Raw genomic sequence first — 18,014 nt, forward strand, 5'->3', positions numbered from 1 at the left:
TCAAAAGCACTAAATTAATAAATAAAATTTGATTGTTGTAATAGTAAATAAGATTTAAAACCATGAAGAACCACACTCCATACCAGTTGGTGGCGGTAATGCACATCTTCAAGTTATTTGCCAACTGCCAAAAAACAACACAGAAGAAGAAGAAGAAGGTGCCAGTTAGTTTCAGACACCACACTGGTTTATTATCTGAATTAGGGATCTTTGTATGTCTGTGTAAATATGCAAACTTTGAATGACATTCTAAGGGCCTGAACAACATGATCTTAAACCCAGATTAAAAGACTATTAATGTAAAAACTAGGTGTTTTAATGTTTATCTGTTCCGTGTTTTGTCTCCAATTAGATATTGGAGAGCATTCTGTGCACAAAAAGATGCATTTACTTAGGGAAAATGTATCCAAAAATATTTTTTAAATATTTTAAGCAGTATATCAGTCAAACGGCTAACATTAAACTGTTATCCAGAAATATAACCACTAGAGGGCAGCATTGTAGCTTTATTTGCCAGTCAGTTCAGATTTTCAGCATCCTACTGTTCACATCCCTTCATTTTAGGTTTATGTTTCATGCTTCTGACTATCTGGAATATGTTAGAAGTTTTTAAGTGAAAGAAATGGAGCAAAAAACAATGTCTTCACAAGTTTTCTCTGGCACGTAAATCACACTGTGGACCAGTCCCAACTTCAATGAATACCACCTACCTCTCATAAAAAAACATTTTCCTCACCTTCTCTCTCTTATACTGACACATCAAAGCAGCAAAAAGTTTAGATAAAGAAAAAATGTATATGCAGATGGATCAAATAGAGAAGAAAGAGAAAAGTTTCAACACAGCCTGAAAGGAGGAGGGGAGACACAGAGAAGAGAAGTATCTGGAGACAAGGTGAAAAAGAAGAGCAGAAAATAAAGGTGGAACAGAGGGCCCCGGTAAGTTTCTTTATTTCTCTATTATCAAAGCAGTATAATAAGAAAGCAATTCAACTGTTTGACTATAAAAAACTTCCTCAGCTAAAAGGCAAAAGTGCTCTGAGTGTAAGTGAATGCTTTCAATCCTCCGTGACGAAAAATGCCTTTTTGTAGTTTTCTGGAACCTCAGTGTGCCACGTTGTTTCCTGCTGTATTATCAGTTGATGTAATAGTCAGTAAATTAGACCACAGTAGAGGGAAAGAGAAACCCCATCTATAAACCTCTCAAAATTGTTACATTTACACCACAACATAATTGTTGTGGTGCATTTGACAAAAGGAAAAACTCAATACAGTTTTTAGATAATGTATCTTTTCTAACATATTCTACAAAGGTTAAAGTCATACTCATAGTTACCAGAACACAGCAAACTAAGTCTGAATTTATCGACCTTCTGTTGGTACATTTTCCAAAATTGTCCCTTTTTATTGCAGTGGATGCCTCAGTCATGAAGCTGAGCTTGATGCTTGCCTTGTTTCTCTTTATTTACCCTTATGCAACCATGGTAAGTCTTTGTAAGTATGATTATCCACCAGAAGAAGGATTTTCTTTTTAAAATAACAAAAGACAGAGTTATGGAAGCCTGGCTCAAGCACTCGTCCACCTGTTACACATGTGATCTGGGAAATTCTTTCGGGGCAGATGTGGGCCTGGCATAAAGTACAAAGAGCCTGAAAATTTATCTGATAGATAGAATACATTATTTTTTCATTGTGGGTTTGATTATATCTTTAGAGGTATGCAAACCGATATGCAATTTAGACCATCATTTTAGAATATGTTTGTACATTCACATAATTGTCCCTCTGATGCCTCTGAAATGAAATAAACACTCATGATCCTTTTGTTTTTTATGTCGAGCATGGCAGATTACTTTCGGATTACTGTCTGTGTGTCTTCATGGTTCAGGGAGGAAGAGCTGAGCGCAGGCAGAGACAGGCTGAGGAGAGGGTGGCACCATATATCGGCAGGGTGGACCCCGGTAAGATTACACAATAAAGGCAAGCCATTTGTGACTACATGTCAGTTATGAAAAACTGATCTAAGGTTGCCAAAATAAGATAGATTACTGAGCAAACCAAAGCATCATCTGCATGTCAATACATACAGATTAAAGCCAATGTCTTTACTCTTTTAGAGTGTTGTAAAAAAGTATTTTCAGTAATGGACTTACTGGTGTGTTTTCAATCATTGTCCTGGTCCTTAACCTAAGTTCATTTGGGCTTAAGGACATGCACTGAAGGCAGGACATTCTCCTTGAGGTTTTTTTGGTAGAGAGCAGAATTCATGGTTGTATCATTTAAAGAAAGTTTTACAGCTCCTGAAGCAGCAAGGCAACACCAGACCATCGCACTACCTTCACCATGTTTTTCTGTTGTCATGATGTGCTTTTCCTAAAATGCTCATAAAGATAACTTTGCCAAATGTGAGATGAGCCGAATAATTTTGGTAGGCCATCACTGCTGGGAAGGCTCTTGTCATGTTCCATGACTCTCACTGTGGTTCGTTGCTGTCCCAAAGCCTTAGAACATTTGTTACCCTTTCCTGACTAATAGATGGCTGTGACTTTATTTCTCATTTGTTTTTGAATTCTCTTGAATCTGGATATGATGAGTTGCATTTTGTGATCATTTAGTCTAGCTTTTGTTGTCAGTCAGGATAGCTTTTCACCTTCATAAATAGTGTCATCATTTGAAAACAGTTTTTTGCATTTAAAAAGTAATATTTTTAAATTTTTTCTGGTGTTCTTAAACATTTAATTGCAAAAAAAAGAGGGAAAAAAAGAGTGCTACTCTTTCTCATCACTCATATCTCGATTCTGTCTACTTTATATCTATGCTTATTTATACTTGATTCGGTCCATTATTATCATTTTAAGTCAGATTATGAGCACAAACTACGATGTTTAGGAAAGTGTTGGTATTATTTATTTCCAATTCAAATGTCTGTCTTATATTGTTTGGAAAAAACATTTTGATATGCTGAGACATGAAATGAATCTGTTTTGTGTTTCTCATTCTTTTCATGATTTTATAGTTGTTGCAATGTTCATTTCACCATGATCTTGACACATTTTACTCTAGTCTTCCCTCAACAGCCCTGTATTTCATTAAATACTCAACTTATTTAAAATGAAAAAAAATGGTGTGTAAATTATATATATATATATATATACAGGGGTTGGACAATGAAACTGAAACACCTGTCATTTTAGTGTGGGAGGTTTCATGGCTAAATTGGACCAGCCTGGTAGCCAGTCTTCATTGATTGCATATTGCACCAGTAAGAGCACAGTTTTGCTCAAAATATTGAAATTATGGGTGACATACCAGAGTTCAAAAGAGGACACATTGTTGGTCCACGTCTTGCTGGCGCATCTGTGACCAAGACAGCAAGTCTTTGTGATGTATCAAGAGCCACGGTATCCAGGGTAATGTCAGCATACCACCAAGAAGGACCAACCACATCCAACAGGATTAACTGTGGACGCAAGAGGAAGCTGTCTGAAAGGGATGTTCGGGTGCTAACCCGGATTGTATCCAAAAAACATAAAACCACGGCTGCCCAAATCATGGCAGAATTAAATGTGCACCTCAACTCTCCTGTTTCCACCAGAACTGTCCGTCAGGAGCTCCACAGGCTCAATATACACGGCTGGGCTGCTATAGCCAAACCTTTGGTCACTCCTGCCAATGCCAAACATCGGTTTCAATGGTGCAAGGAGCGCAAATCTTGGGCTGTGGACAATGTGTAACATGTATTGTTCTCTGATGAGTCCACCATTACTGTTTTCCCCACATCCGGGAGAGTTACGGTGTGGAGAAGCCCCAAAGAAGCGTACCACCCAGACTGTTGCATGCCCAGAGTGAAGCATGGGGGTGGATCAGTGATGGTTTGGGCTGCCATATCATGGCATTCCCTTGGCCCAATACTTGTGCTAGATGGGACACTGCCAAGGACTACCGAACCATTCTTGAGGACCATGTGCATCCAATGGTTCAAACATTGTATCCTGAAGGCGGTGCCGTGTATCAGGATGACAATGCACCAATACACACAGCAAGACTGGTGAAAGATTGGTTTGATGAACATGAAAGTGAAGTTGAACATCTCCCATGACCTGTACAGTCACCAGATCTAAATATTAGTGAGCCACTTTGGGGTGTTTTGGAGGAGCGTCAAGACAAATTGACACTGTATTTGCTGCAAAAGGAGGCCCTACACCATACTAATAAATTATTGCGGTCTAAAACCAGGTGTTTCAGTTTCATTGTCCAACCCCTGTATATATATATACATTACTGTTTCAGAAAAGCTTTGTGAGCTGCTTAAATGCCACAGTCCTGTGGGATCTTGGTGCCAGGTAGTTGAGGAAAGGGGAGTTCTCATACCCAAGTGTGTTTGTCCACAGTCATGCCCACGGTAAGCACCACATGACATTTAAACTAACCTATGAACCTTTTACTGCTTAGTGATAATTGTAAGCAAATCATATCATTTCACTGACTTTACATTTGTCAATCTACCTCATAAATGGATACTTGCAGAAGTATTTGTAAACCTTGACTTTTTCATATTTTTCCCAACACAAAATTATTGTGTTTTTTATTAGAATGTTATGGTATAGCCCAACACAAAGTACAGCAAAATTATGGCATGGAAGATAAAGGATTTATATTTTGAAAATATTAAAAACAAAGAAAAGTGTGGCATTGCATGCATTTCTGTTTAGTTCCAAAGTCAATGCATTGTAGCATCTTCTTCCTAGATTTCCCTGTATTTAGCTCCATCAATCTTCCAATAAGCTTTGACTTGTTTCCCTGTCCATGCTAAAGAAAAGCATCAATAAGGCATGATTCTGCCACCACAGTGTTTCACTGTAGGGTGGTGCATTTAAAATGATGTTCAGTGTTAGTTTTCCCAAAACATAGTGTTTTGCATATAAAAGTAAAATTTTGGTCATATCTGACCTAAGCATTTTTTGCATGTTTTGCTGTGTCTCCTTAATGTTTTCTCCACAAATTCTCCACAATCTTTACCCGGACTTATCTGGTGTGCCCCATGTCCCCAAATTATCTGAGGCCTTCACAGAACAGCTGTATTTACACTGATTAAATTACACACAGGTATACTCTATTTACAAGGTAACTTCAGAAGACTACTGGACTGGATGAAATTAGATTAAATGGTGGGTAAATACAAATGTAGGCCACACTTTTCAGATTTTTACTTGAAAAGAAAAACATTTTTAACTGTGTCCTTTTCCTTACACTTATGACTGCCCACTACTTTGTGTTGGTCTATTATATAAAATCCCAATGAAAACAATAAAGATTCTAGCTTTATTGAGACAAAATGCATGAAGTGCATGAATACTTATGCAAGGTGCACCACACAAAAAACCATGTTGATTATAGTAAAATAGATACAAGTTCATAAACTATTGTGTTTTATCTGCACACTTTGTGATCCATGTGAGTGCTGACTTGTTCAATCAGGCAGATGGCACCAGTGTGCAGTGTTCTGGGAAAGACTTATGGGAATGAATGTTTGCTTCACAAAGAAGCTTGTAGGAAGAAGCACCGCACTGGAGTGGCTCACACAGGACCCTGTCTGGGTAAACACGCACAACATTCAATATATCACAGAATCTTCACAGTGCTCTCCAGCTTTCTAAGTCAGCTCTCTTATTCCACTTTATCAGTTCCCAAGAGCAAATGTACTGAGGAAGAGTTAGACCAGTTTCCATACCGTCTCCTGGACTGGTTTCTACTCCTGAGCCGAATGGGGGAGTCCTATACACCTGCAGCTCTGCCACAAACCTGTCTCAGCCATGCCCAGAGGACACAACTGGCAAAGGTGAAACTTTGGGTTTGAAGTGACCAAGAGCAGCAGACTAAGAAAGGAGGTGAAGGCCTTTGTAAAGCAATAAATAATATTTATTGTCTGTGATAACATCAGCCACTGATGACGCAATGCAAATCTATATCCACCACAAATCCAGTTGCTTAAGAAACTAAAACTGGACGACCAACATACCAAGAGATCACAGTCCCTTCCAGTGTAACCCTACGCCAAACACAGAGTTGTTTTTTACAGCAGACACCAACATTATGTTGGTGCTCTTTATGCAATGTCAGGTGGCTGATCGATGTTAACAACCAACTGTAAGTGGCAAGTTCTACTGTTGATTGTGGCGTGGTTGCCCACAAACCGAGAAAGGGGCTCTCAGGAACACAATGTATAAATAGGTTTAGGTCAATATTCATTGAATTATTCAGTAAGATGATGAAAGAGGGATAACTTAACAACCTCTCCCCAGCAACCTTGACCTGACGCCTCAAATAAATAAAGTGAAAATCTATGCCTTATTTTCAATATATGGAAATTGATACATGATGTAAACGAACAGAAGTATTTAATCTATTGCAAATAATACAATATAAGTTAATTATAGAGCTGCATGAAGACAAGTATCTTGTAAGATTTGAAGTAATATCTAAACATTCTTTCAAATTATGGAGTGTAAAAGTATTCTTACCTCTTGGTTTGACCATAGGATTTTATCTGATGGACCTACACATTCCCAATTATACACTACCTTGTGCATAATTGGGAAGTGAGGAAAAAGGATATACAGGTCCTTCTCAAAATATTAGCATATTGTGATAAAGTTCATTATTTTCCATAATGTAATGATGAAAATTTAACATTCATATATTTTAGATTCATTGCACACTAACTGAAATATTTCAGGTCTTTTATTGTCTTAATATGGATGATTTTGGCATACAGCTCATGAAAACCCAAAATTCCTATCTCACAAAATTAGCATATCATTAAAAGGGTCTCTAAACGAGCTATGAACCTAATCATCTGAATCAACGAGTTAACTCTAAACACCTGCAATAGATTCCTGAGGCCTTTAAAACTCCCAGCCTGGTTCATCACTCAAAACCCCAATCATGGGTAAGACTGCCGACCTGACTGCTGTCCAGAAGGCCACTATTGACACCCTCAAGCAAGAGGGTAAGACACAGAAAGAAATTTCTGAACAAATAGGCTGTTCCCAGAGTGCTGTATCAAGGCACCTCAGTGGGAAGTCTGTGGGAAGGAAAAAGTGTGGCAGAAAACGCTGCACAACAAGAAGAGGTGACCGGACCCTGAGGAAGATTGTGGAGAAGGGCCGATTCCAGACCTTGGGGGACCTGCGGAAGCAGTGGACTGAGTCTGGAGTAGAAACATCCAGAGCCACCGTGCACAGGCGTGTGCAGGAAATGGGCTACAGCTGCCGCATTCCCCAGGTCAAGCCACTTTTGAACCAGAAACAGCAGCAGAAGCGCCTGACCTGGGCTACAGAGAAGCAGCACTGGACTGTTGCTCAGTGGTCCAAAGTACTTTTTTCGGATGAAAGCAAATTCTGCATGTCATTCGGAAATCAAGGTGCCAGAGTTTGGAGGAAGACTGGGAAGAAGGAAATGCCAAAATGCCAGAAGTCCAGTGTCAAGTACCCACAGTCAGTGATGGTCTGGGGTGCCGTGTCAGCTGCTGGTGTTGGTCCACTGTGTTTTATCAAGGGCAGGGTCAATGCAGCTAGCTATCAGGAGATTTTGGAGCACTTCATGCTTCCATCTGCTGAAAAGCTTTATGGAGATGAAGCTTTCATTTTTCAGCACGACCTGGCACCTGCCCACAGTGCCAAAACCACTGGTAAATGGTTTACTGACCATGGTATCACTGTGCTCAATTGGCCTGCCAACTCTACTGACCTGAACCCCATAGAGAATCTGTGGGATATTGTGAAGAGAACGTTGAGAGACTCAAGACCCAACACTCTGGATGAGCTAAAGGCCACTAGCGAAGCATCCTGGGCCTCCATAAGACCTCAGCAGTGCCACAGGCTGATTGCCTCCATGCCACGCCGCATTGAAGCAGTCATTTCTGCCAAAGGATTCCCGACCAAGTATTGAGTGCATAACTGTACATGATTATTTGAAGGTTGACGTTTTTTGTATTAAAAACACTTTTCTTTTATTGGTCGGATGAAATATGCTAATTTTGTGAGATAGGAATTTTGGGTTTTCATGAGCTGTATGCCAAAATCATCCGTATTAAGACAATAAAAGACCTGAAATATTTCAGTTAGTGTGCAATGAATCTAAAATATATGAATGTTAAATTTTCATCATTACATTATGGAAAATAATGAACTTTATCACATTATGCTAATATTTTGAGAAGGACCTGTAGGTTTTTAAAAGATTTTTTCCAGTAAAAATCTGAAAAGTGTGGAATGCATCTATAGTTTGGTTTGCAGTTGTGCCATATTCTTTCCATTTTTGGAAAGGTATTCAAAGCTTGGGACATTGGTTTTGTAACATAACACTGCTTTAAATGTCTCCACAACTCTATCCCTTACCAGGGTTAGGGTTGATATTGTTCTTTTATAAACCTCTAGGACCTTCATACATCTGTACGCTGACATTTATTTACACAGATGGACTCTGAAAATAAAAAAATAAAAAAACAATCAAGGGGTATGAATTATTTTCAAGCATTATCTATAAAGTGAACATGATGTAGCCAATAGCTCAGCAATGGCCTTCTCCAGGACGATGTCACAGCTATTTTAAACAGATATGCCGAACCAGGTGTAATTTCTATGTAGAGAAAAAAAAACAGAGAGAGAACAAAAAGTTAATGGCAACAATAACTGCAGATGATGCATATTTGGAGGGTAGTAGTAGAAAGTAGCAAAGTGAGAAAAAGTGGTTACTATGACCTCCAGCAGGCCTCCAGCTACACAACTACAGATTCAATTAAATTCAAAGATATTTTATTGATCCCCGAGGGGAAATTAGAATTCCAGTACAACCCATCCAAACATACATCATGACACAAGACAAGGGGGGGACGGGTCACCGAGGCTTTGCTGCCCACTCACAGGCGCTGCCCTTGCTAGATGAGAAAAGAGGCCACATTAGGTAAGTAAAGGGAAAAAAATCATATTTCACACTTTATCCTTAGCAGGCTACAGTTTGAGATTGCAAAAAACCTCAGCACAAAGAAGCAACAAGTTTACAAAACAACATCATGCTGGGAACGGTGAAGGCGATGTGAGGGGGTGCATATGTTTTGAGCATGTGTGTGTGTGTAAGTGAGTGTGTGCAAGTAAGTCCATGAAGCACTGTCCCAGAGACCATTGTCCTTGATGGTACGTTGGAATGTTCATCAACCGGCCACAAAGTTCTGAGCAGGTCCACAGATGTCCTCAGGGAAGGGAGGGGGCAGAGGGAGCAGAGCGTCATGTTTACATAACTTCCAGGAGAAGTTGAGGATAGCCAGCCATCAAGGCCATGCAGGGGAGCCAGATTCAGAAAAACAATAATTATTTGGGTTAGGCTGACCCTTAATTTTCCGTCAGCCTTGAGAGTCTTGCTGGTGCTTCTCAAAGGCGAATCCAAACAGCCAAATTCCTGGTCTTTCGCCAGATCCGAGCGAACAACTTTCTCCAAGATTTTTCCTATTTCACCCCTGAGTCCAGGAACCGCAACCTGCCTGCGATCCTGTGTAAGGATCACATCCAGTCTGCGATTCAGCTCACGTAAGAATTTGGAAGATATGCAAGAAGAGGCTCCAAAGACAAGACACAGAGCTGAAGCAGGGCAGAAATGGGAGGGGGTGGGAGACAGAGAAAAAGCGTCCTCCTCCACCGAGAGCAGAAAGAAAAAAGATATAGTGCAGGATAACCTTAACCTAGGCTTCAACAAAAAGGAAAGTTTTATGCCAAGTCTTAAAAGTAGACAGGCTGTGTGCCTCATGGATGAAAACTGGGAGCCAATGAAGATAAGCTGAAAATGACAAATTCAGCAGTTTTATAGATGTCAAAAGACAACTTCTGTCATCATGTTTTTTTTTTGTTTTCTACACCTACCTGTAGGCTGCCTAACAGCTTGGATTAATTGGAATCATGAATAAATGTAACTGAGTATCGTCACCATAACAGTTGAAGTTTATTCCATGTTATCTGATCATTTTACCAATTGCAAGAATACAGTAAAGAAATTTGGCATAAGCACCTGGTGCGTGAAGAAGATGTATCATTAACATTAACAGACTGAAATCTGTTAGACAAATATAATCTGTGATTGTGATTTATTAAGGCATATTGATCAAGGACAGGATTCTTAAGTAAATAGGGTCTCAGAATAAAAGGCATCAGAAATAAAGTAATAAGAAAGTAATTAGTTGATCATATGCAAAATGGGAGCATTAACCAAAGAGAAAACTTCCTGAAATAATTTCATTGAAATGGGGTCTAATATGCTAGCTGAAGGTTTAGATGTAGCTAATATTTTTATCCCCTAAATTCATTTCTGCTAAGAGCTAAGGGAATTGATAGCTCAACAGAGCCATGACGCTGTGTATGTTTGGGTACTGTACTAAAAAGAAACCTAGCATTATTCTTGTTTTCTTCAATTAATGATGAGAAATACGCTGTTCTTACTAGTTGGAATATTTTTTACACAGCAATAGACTATTTTTCAGATTATGAAAGACTCCTCTAGAGGTGTAAAGCACCATTTTCTCTCAAATTTCCTAGATGTTTTCTTCCAAATAAGAACTTCTGAATTAAACCAGGAAAGCCACCTCCTAGATTACCATCTTTTTCAAGGTGGCAACATTGTCTAAGTCTACATGCATTGAAGTTGTACCATTGTTGAGCAGACAATCAGTTTCTGATGGGGTAGAAATCAGGTTGTAGCCCTATGTTGTTATGTTATACTGAGGAGAGAAACAATAGAACAGATTCTCTCAAAGTTGTTAGAGTTTTATCTGATAAAGATTTTCAAGAGTGAAATCTTCTCTAATTGGTACCTACTTGGCTGGATTAAATTCTTAAGTTATTTAAGTTATTAAAAAAGGCCAGAAGGGACAGAATTGTGTGGAAATTGTTTTACACTCCATAGCATATGCCTAGAAAAAGATCAAGAGTATGAAGACAGAAGTATGTAGGTCCATGAATGTTTTGGGCAGCTGCATCTAAGACTGTAATAAAGGATACATTTAGTCTGTCGCTTTCAATGTCTATGCGAATATTAAAATCCCACACTATAATGACCTCATTAGTATTTAACACTGAGCCAGATGAGAAATCTAAGAACTGATCTAAAGATTCTGAGTACGGGCCCAGTGAATGATCCAAAACTACAAACACATTTTTTATGCAGTTTGAATGAGGAAAATCTAAGATGTTTTTTTTTATTTATTTTACAGTTTAATGGGCTTGGATTAATCAATAGATCTGATTGGTATTTCTTCTGGGCCAGTATTTCAATGAATCTTTCGAAGAAATAAAAAAATACTTTACATATATATAAAGAGACATTGAGCACCCCAAACTATTTTACAATAGCTAGAATGATACATAAAACTGTGTCAAAATGCTTACTCACAAAAGCAGTTCATAGATGTAACCTTACCTAGTTTAACATCTGACTGACATGTCATCAGATCATTTATGTAAATAAAAACAACAGTAGTCTGAGAATAAATCCTTGAGATGTTAATTTGGCTCTGTAGATGTTATTGCTTTTAATAAATTGTGCTCTACCTTCTATATAAACTTTATTTAAGTAGCTACAACAATAAATGATTAAAATACAACCAACAATGATAAGCTTCTTATTTCTACATCTTGTTTTTTCTGTCTTCAGGAAAGATTTACCTTACTGGACAAGAACAAAGATGGAAAGTTGAGCTGGAGGGACCTGAAGAAGTTATATTACAAGAAGATGCCATTGGAGCACTGTGCTACACCATTTTTCCTGTTAGTCCTATCTATGCCAATTTACACATGTTACACATGTTGCTCATATACCTTAAATTTTATAACTCTTTCATATCTTTTTATTTATTTTTAGGTAAGGCCACTGTTAAATATCTCTAATTATGATCTATTTTTAAATGGTAACACTGTAGTCATTTAACTTTGCTCATATGTTCATGTTATTATGACCTCATGTCACACAGAGGTTCATGGTGGAAACCTTCTGTCTCTTGCAATATGTTATTTTTCAGCTAATCACCAAAGCAACAAGGTTTAAATATGTCAAAGGGAGATATTTTTCCCCCACTCTGATCAAGTTGCACCACCCACCATGCTGTTCTCTCTGCATGCCATCCATCCATCCATCCATCCTCCATGCCGTGCCACGTTTCCTGTCTCATCCTCCCTGCTGATCTCATGTGACCACACAATTTTTCCATTTACTTATTCTTTCTTTACCATTTCCTCTCCTCATTTCCTCGCTGTAACTACTGTTTCCTTTTTTACTCAGACATTTATCCTTTTCCTACTGTGTCAATCTGTCCAGTTTATCTCTTCTGTCATCTTTGGATGTGCTGTTTTTCTCTACAATCCTCTCTTCCAGTCCCCCCACCCCCAGCCCTTTTGCCAGTCTTCAGTGACAGCTTTTGTGGCAGTGGGGCTGTCTGTGTCAATGTCAAGCCATTCCCAGCAATGATAATGTTTATTACCCATTTTGTCCTCTGCCACTCATGGATTAACACAAATTGAAGGAGTACCCTTCAGAGATAACACAGCATAGTGAACTCAAAGACAATGACAGCTGTGTTTTCCCTATCTCTGTCTGCTTTACACTGATACATCTTTAAAGCACCTTTCTGTCTGCGTGCAAATCTTTGGTTCTGTGTTTGAAATCTAAAGCATAAATATTGCTGAAATTAGTCAAAAATGCCATGTTATGAAGTCACCATATTGTGCTGTGCTTGCAGGTCTTGTGATCGCAACAAGAACAAGAAGGTTACTGTGAAAGAATGGACTGCCTGTCTGGTGGATCGTTCTCAGGCTTGGTTTTATCATTTCATGTGTTAGTTACAACTTCTGTTTTTTTACCGAGTTTGTGATAAAACAAAAAAAGTCAAGACAGATACAGGAGCCATATTCCAAATGATTGTGCCACAAACCCCCCTCCATAGCCATTTCCTCTCTTGAATTCTTTCATAAAAGATACAATGCATATGGGATTTTTTTACCAAGGGGAGCCAGTGGATAGAGGCAGGAAATTTGTAGAGATGGCCATTGTACCCTCATGTCAAAGCCTTACTGGCACCATTGTATGAAAGAGAACAAATTTAAGCCTTGTCATGATTATTTATATTTACAATTTATTAAGAAATACTAAACTGAGAAAATAAATGATCTCATGTGCAACAGTTAAATATGGGGGTATGAAATAATTTGTTTACTGGAATGAAACATAAGTAGGTTAGGGGAAATATATATATATATATATATATATATATATATATATATATATATATATAATATATATTAAAAAAATATATATATTTTTTTGTTGCACCTTGAATTAGTCTTGAACTGCATTATTTGCATGTGCAATCAATGTGGATTTTATGCCCCCATGTGTTAAGGAGGTCTACCCAGTTTGCTGCTAACAAAGAGTGCATGTCACATGACTGGACAGCACAGCATTTTTTCTTATCCCCCATTTGAGAGAATTTCCTGGATTTGGATTGGTTTTCAGGAGGCATGGTTGTTTGGTTGGACCCACATGGAGTGGAGCGCAAGAAAACTTGTGACATTCTCTCTCCCTTCAGTTAATGAGTCTCAGGACTACCTTAAGTGAGATACAACCAGTACATTTGAATAAATAACATTTTTGCAAATCATATTATGGATGTTTGCAACATTTAAGCAGCCACAGAAAAGAGGATATATAAACAGGGAACAGCATGGCCTGGCTAACAGACCGGTTGCTAGCTGTCAACCCCATGTTACGGATGTAGTGGGAACAAATTCTACATAACTGAAGGCTTGTGAAGGAGGCAACACACCCATGCAAAAAATATTTTCAAGTTAGGGTACAATTTGTTTGTTGTGTGGCAAATGTGGTGCAAGCTTTAAAGGTAAGATTGTTGATGTTTTTTGTGGTTTAGTAAAAACAAAGTGAATATCTTCAGGTTTTTTAATGAAGTGCTGACTTGATTCAATACTTTTTTTATACAAACTGAAGCTGTATCCTTCTGACTGGTCTAAAATTTCAGTAAAGTCCAGTAGTTGTATATCGGTTAAATGCTGCTTTGATTCAGTAGATGGTTCTTGAAGAAATGTTTAAATATATTTTTATTATATAGGCAGTAGGACTGAATACCCGCTGATTTACTTTTGTGTCTTTCAATAAGCACTGAAAGTGGTCCAGATTTTATGGCCTAATAGACCTTCCTTTATTTTATAAAGCATTGCCTTTAAAAACATCAGTTTTGAAAGAGTGAAAACCATGGCTCCAATAACTATCAAGTGTCTTAGAAGCCTGTTCTGGAATGCTGAGAGCTTGGTCAGATTCACTGATGACATAAAGTAGCTTTTACAGATCAATAAAAAAATTGTAAAACAGAAATATTTTAATGTTGTAATAAAAGCAAATATATTTCAGTAATTCTGGTATTAGGAAATCAGTTTATAATTAGTAATTTTTCATTAGATGTAACTGAGGGGGAAACTTAATTTTGGGATGCTCGCCTAGAGCTGCATTCTTGCAAGAACCGCAACTGAATGTTAAGGCAGTAGTGGCCACAGTCAGCTAGTAGGACACTGACCTATGACCTAAGGGATCTAAACACTTAGACATGCTTAAAATTGTAATTTTTGTATTATACAGAAGATTTTGTCAATTATTTAAGTCCTGCAAAATAAGACCAGTTTAATCCATTCTTCTATAAATGCTTAGCTGAAAAAGAAAGGATTTTTTTATTGTTCACAGTACCATTTACCGTGACGGTTTTTTTTGTACTTTTTCCACAGCCATGAAAATGGGCTCCCACCAGCTGTGTCCTACAGTCAAACACGAACTCCTGCATCTCTTTTGAACCTGCATCATTACAGCTACCCAATTCACAAAACAAAACCAACAGGATTTCAACAAACACTGCTCACTTCTCCATTTCACTGCTTGTAATATAGTAATTCCTCACTCTGACGTTATTTGCTGTCTGTCATTTACATTTACTGCTAATTACTTTTGCTGACATTTGTTCAATTGTGTTGTAAAAGAGGACAATGGGTAACATTGAAACCAAATGAACATGGCATTCTTTGAATAACCAATTAGACAGTGTGGAAAGACACAAGATGTTAGATGCAAGAAGCAGATATGTGTAGAAATCCTTAGTGTGAGGTGACGTGACTGGAGAAAAGACAAAGGGATAATAAAAGGAGGTTAAACAGAGAAGTACTGAATAGTGTAATTGTGCAGCATTGGAAGGCGAGGGAGGAAAGAGCAGAAGAAAAAGGAGAGATAATGTTTGTGAAAGATGGGAAGAGGTAATGCACTGTAAATGGGAGTGAGAGTAATGGAGTAATGCATAAAAAATGGATCAGAAATAAGGGAAAGACTGAGAACAGAGAGTGAGAGAGGTGGTGGTGACTGAAAAAGGAGGGAGACAAAACGCAGGAAAGAAAGGAAGAAAGAAAAATTTTGATGCTGCAAAACATTTTCTTTGCTGCCAGCCAGTTCTGAAAAAACATCTCAGAAAATGGTGCAGAGTGTTTCAAACACTTGACCTCTATCAAAGTAAAGATTTTTTTTACATAATTCAAGCTTGTTGACTTTTTATGTGTGTGCATCATTAATAAAACATAAAGCCAAGTGCTCTCAAAACTCTCTTGCAACTTTGTTAAAGCTTTAAGTGTATATTTCTGTGGGTCTGAGATGGTGGAGGAAGTGTCTGGCCTGCACTGGACTTCTCAGTATGACTGGTTTCTCTGGACTAATTAGCCTTCAAATTTGCCCAGCCTGCAGGACGAGGGGAAGAAATAGAGACATTGGAAGGAGGAGATATTCCAGTACTCAGTGTGAGATGCAGATTCAGCCTAGACATAAGGCTAATGATGGCTAAGGACTACGTGCTACAAATGTGTTTCAAAAACATTTTAGTCTATCAAACCACTGGAGAGATCAAATTTGCCTAGGCATGCAAGTGGTGTAGGACTAAAACATAGGTATGAGGCAAGCAGGATAATGATGCTGTTTAATGAAATGAAAATAGAGACCATGAACAGTGTTTTAAGGCTGCAGAGGTACACATTTAACACCACAGGTAAATGTGGACCTAATCTGAATTATTGTTTTGGGTTCAAGTGACCAGGTCAAACTTTTTAGAAGTGTGAACACTCAGATCTGGCCCATATTTGATTATTTCACTTCAGATCTGAGCCACGTCCATATGTGGTCCCAAATCCGACTCGTATCTAATCTTTATGAATGCGACTTACATGGGGACAACCAAGGCATATTTGCTGTCACTTTACATTGACATTTGTCACAACTTGTGTTACAACATCGACAAGAAGTATAAAATTTTGGGGAAAAATGGAATTTAGCCACGTTCATATTGTAAATGTAAGCATGTCTTTTCATTCACTGAAATTCCAAATATTATAATGAAAAGTAATTACAATGGTTGCATGTGTGAAACCTTAATGGGGTGAACAGCCCAAGTTTCAGGCCATTTCATCTACAACAATTGTTCACATTCCATTCTCTTCTGAGTTTGAACAATGTGTTGGCAAAAAATAGTAGACTATTTTCCTTATTGGCTGTGTAATGCAACATGCCCACACATCACCCAGAGTCCTCTTCTGACTGGTTGATTGGACTAGTGATGTCTATCTGCCCAGTCAAATAAAACCCAAGCCTGCTCAACTTGTAAGATATTTGTTACAATAAATGCTTTTGTGCATTGTATGCTTTTTGTTACCATTGTCTATTTTTTTGTGAAGTTGTTTTGTTTTTCTCAATGCCTTGATGTACTCAGCATCAGTACGTTTCTTCTCCGAATTGTATTTGGTTCAGAAATTATCCAAATTGGGGAAAAAAACATTTAAAGAATTGGGCTAGTTAAGGCAGTACCTCCTTACCTTTAGGTCCATTCAAGAAGCTCTGGTATTTAGATTCCCGTTAGCTGAGCTGAGAAACACTGCGGATGGTGAGAAAACGCAGGTGAAGAGACCCTGTTACTGAGAGGTGACACGTGATCTGGATCACAGTTAGGCGTTCTGATTCTTCTAATAAGGCAGCTCTAAGCTGAGAAACTAACATGTCTAGATTTCTGAGAAACATTGAATACCTACTTGTTTTTTCTTCCCCAAACTCAAATTAATGTTAGTTATTTTCTCTAAGAATTAGGCTGAAAGCCCTTTCTTTAAACTCCAGAGAGAGTCAATAAAACTTTTAAACCTTTTCTTTCAGCATGGAAAACATTTTGAATATTTATTTTGTTAATTAAATCCCCTTTCTCTCTTAATTCTATTATTAACTAGAATTAGTGTTAGTATATTTTTTATTTCATTTGTGCTTCTTTTACTTTAATAAATCCCTCGGAACTAAGTAGAATCCTTAAATAATCGGAATGATTAAATGCATCCCTATTTTGATGAATATCAAGAGCCTCTTTCCTTCTTTAAATATGTGACAAAAAATGTTTCTGGGGTTAAGGAAACAGTTCCTCCTTCATCCAAAATCTTGACAGATTATGACACAGATTGTTTTTTTTTACTTAAATTAAAGTAGCATATTATTTCTTCTACACATATTTATTCAGATGTGATATATATCAGATATGATAAAATTTAAGTCCAAACCCCTCCAGACTTTTCAAGACTACATAAGACCTCTACAAGTAAAACAGCTAGTTCTCCTGCCTTGATTACTTCCACTAGTAAACATCTCTCTGCAATCACTCCCACCTTCTGCAGGAACTCATTTTATCCAGACAGAAATAAATAAGATGAGTTATTGGGGCCACCCCTGGAGCTCCACCATCAAATTTCTCTTTGTGTGTCCTCAGATCCCCCCTCCCTCCTCCTTGCTAACAGATTCCCTCTCATTACCTCTCATCCACCATCTCCACCTCCTTCCATCCCCCATCCAAACACAGAAAGGGCAGTTGCAGATCGACCCAACTAATCTCAATAAGCCACAGACACACAGCA

General features: G+C 38.1%; 1 protein-coding gene across 1 annotated transcript; it reads left to right on the top strand.

The window, feature by feature from the left end:
* Window positions 1-511: 511 nt before the first annotated feature.
* On the top strand, window positions 512-15,000 carry sparcl2 (SPARC-like 2). Its single transcript, XM_047352170.1, has 9 exons — window positions 512-936; window positions 1,411-1,481; window positions 1,886-1,958; window positions 4,288-4,399; window positions 5,476-5,594; window positions 5,682-5,836; window positions 11,695-11,807; window positions 12,776-12,870; window positions 14,826-15,000. The coding sequence occupies exons 2-9, from the start codon at window positions 1,425-1,427 to the stop codon at window positions 14,888-14,890; spliced, it is 789 nt and encodes a 262-aa protein (XP_047208126.1). The 5' UTR covers window positions 512-936; window positions 1,411-1,424; the 3' UTR covers window positions 14,891-15,000.
* The last annotated feature ends 3,014 nt before the right edge of the window (window positions 15,001-18,014 follow it).

This window comes from Girardinichthys multiradiatus, chromosome 22 (assembly GCF_021462225.1).
Source record: "Girardinichthys multiradiatus isolate DD_20200921_A chromosome 22, DD_fGirMul_XY1, whole genome shotgun sequence".
NCBI classification, from domain to species: domain Eukaryota; kingdom Metazoa; phylum Chordata; class Actinopteri; order Cyprinodontiformes; family Goodeidae; genus Girardinichthys; species Girardinichthys multiradiatus.

Bases quoted from the DNA above. Each gene is read 5' to 3' on its own strand.
- sparcl2 (XM_047352170.1), top strand. From the start codon at position 1,425: ATGAAGCTGAGCTTGATGCTTGCCTTGTTTCTCTTTATTTACCCTTAT. The intron at 5,837-11,694 runs GTGAAACTTTGG...TTCTGTCTTCAG, and splicing joins AGAGGACACAACTGGCAAAG to GAAAGATTTACCTTACTGGA. The intron at 12,871-14,825 runs GTTAGTTACAAC...CTTTTTCCACAG, and splicing joins TTGGTTTTATCATTTCATGT to CCATGAAAATGGGCTCCCAC.